Raw genomic sequence first — 2,251 nt, 5'->3', positions numbered from 1 at the left:
TAAGGCTACATATACTAGACTGCTATTATTGGTTCCAGGTCTTAGACTGACTTTTGGTTGGTTTCATTGTTCCTCAGGAATGCTCTGTCTGGTTAGTGAGAGACACTGAAAGTTTACTGTTATGATGTCTCTGTAGCTTTTGATGTATTTGTCATTATTTGTTATTGTGCCATTTCATGTTAATTATTCCTAGCATCTGGCTGGCTAGTGACAAAGCTGAGAACACGAGGATTGTGTTCGGTATACAATGATTATTGGCCCACTTCAATTTGTTTTCTCTTCAGTGCCTTAATGCACTGTTACATGATTCACTGTTATTTTAGGATTTAGTGCAACCCAAAAATTACAGGCGTCTTACTGGTGAGGCAGTCAGAACATGGGTAGCAGCTGGATGTCTCATATCTGAGACACTTATGCTCTAGTTGGGTCGCCTGCCACATGTATGTCTCACACTTGGGTCCCTGGCAGTCATTGCTATTGCTACCACCCATAAATTAGGGTGTTTTTCACTTGGAAGTACTCAGTATGGATGAGTCAAAAGTTATTTGATAATGATAGTGTTTTTTAGGTATAGAGACTAGGTAGTGGAGTTAGTAATTTTGGTTGCTATCCATATACTATGTAACTTTATTTGTGTAATACACATTTTAAAAAATCTTCATTACACTTTTTGAGTTTGTGTTTTCACATTGTTGTTGATCAAGAGAAAATTATTTATATAGCTTTCAGTATATGATTCTGGTTTATAGAATCTGTTGAAAACATCTTTTCTCAATTTTCTTATGCATATATATTCACAAAGTTTTAACTAATGTAGTTTTGTCCTACCATATTACTAGTATATATATGAATTAGATCAATCTTTTGCAATTCCAGACATATATATTGCATACAAAGCATGTATGTATCTGGTGTGCACCACTGCCACCACTCACATGTAACATTTATTTGTCTGATATGCAATTTTGTTTATAACTGTGATTTTTGGTGTGTTTCCACCAGACGATACAAATCATGAAAAAAAATATTTGTTTAGCTGCTGATGTAATTATCTGGTATGCAGAATGACCTTTTTTTCTTTTTCCTATTTTTACATTTTCATTTAGAAATACTTGTGTGGTGCTGATAGTATTATTATAAATATGAAATAAAGCATTCTTCTGTTAATCTACATGTACAAGGTATGTTAGACCTATATGTACATTTTTGTGTCATAGTCAAGAAGTTAAGGTATATTGAAAAGTTCAACTCTATCTGAATGGTTGTAAGCTGAGGGGTCTTGCGTGTTAAAAATAATTATGAAAAACCTAAAGGAATATGAATCAGTGATTCTGTATATGTAACAGAAATTGATCACATTCTACAGTAAAAAAAAAAAAAGCTACCAGAGAAATCATTGTGATGAGAGGAGGGAGGAGAATAAGGGTTACAACAGCAAAAAATATTTGGTGCAAGATATCTGCTTAGAACTAGAAACTATCCAAAGTAGGAATTTTGTTTGTTATAACTATGCTTTCAGACATCTAAATAAATGATGATATTTGAAAGGAAACATACGTGATGAATAGCTAAACTGATTTTTGGTAAGCCATAAACTTTTATAAGGTCATAGGAAAACCCAGAAAATGCATCTAGAAGAGTCTTTGCTGGTTCTGGCACCAGAGAGCCTGGCATTTATTAATTTAATTTCTTTTTATTCTCATTTGTAGGTATATGGAGGCTTCCAGAGGATATATGAGGCAACAAAAAATATTTTTTATCATGGTTGTATACATTCTGATACTCAGGTAAATATGATGTACTATTTTTTATCAGTAGTTATTAGTCGTCATATATTAGATTTGATTGATTAGTGTTTGGAATAGTATTTCTTAAGTTAAGAAAGCTCTATAACCTTTTTTCATTATAGATAATTAACAGTGTTGATGTCTTTGGTACACTGAGTCTTAGGTTATTGAGTGAGAGTATCCAGCCCACTTTTATGGGGCCAAATGACGGATTTGATTAATGCATGTTTTTTCATAATTCATTATTTGACTTGCAGGGTAATGCAGATATATGGCCCTTTGTGGTTGGACTACGGGTACTTAGTCCAGTATTGGGGCCATATGTGGAAGTGTCTACTGTTTCCAAGCCTGCTGATGAGTGGATCCGTTCTTCCCTGCAAAAGCTTCAATTGGCAGCAAAAGTTGCAGCTTTAACTATTGACAAGTAAGGTGTTTGTGTATAAAATTGGAGATATATTTTGTAA

At 33.6% G+C, this 2,251-nt stretch overlaps 1 protein-coding gene across 2 annotated transcripts in view; it reads left to right on the top strand.

Moving 5' to 3' along the window:
• The window catches only part of LOC119585073 (run domain Beclin-1-interacting and cysteine-rich domain-containing protein-like), a 14,646-nt gene that overhangs the window by 3,929 nt on the left and 8,466 nt on the right, over positions 1–2,251 (top strand). For both annotated transcript variants that reach the window (XM_037933693.1, XM_037933692.1), the window contains exons 4-5: positions 1,710–1,787; positions 2,045–2,211. In XM_037933693.1, the coding sequence (XP_037789621.1) occupies positions 1,710–1,787; positions 2,045–2,211 (245 nt within the window). The remainder of the gene's footprint in view (positions 1–1,709; positions 1,788–2,044; positions 2,212–2,251) is intronic.

This window comes from Penaeus monodon, chromosome 19 (assembly GCF_015228065.2).
Source record: "Penaeus monodon isolate SGIC_2016 chromosome 19, NSTDA_Pmon_1, whole genome shotgun sequence".
NCBI lineage: Eukaryota > Metazoa > Arthropoda > Malacostraca > Decapoda > Penaeidae > Penaeus > Penaeus monodon.
This window is presented reverse-complemented; position numbering and strand designations above follow the sequence as displayed.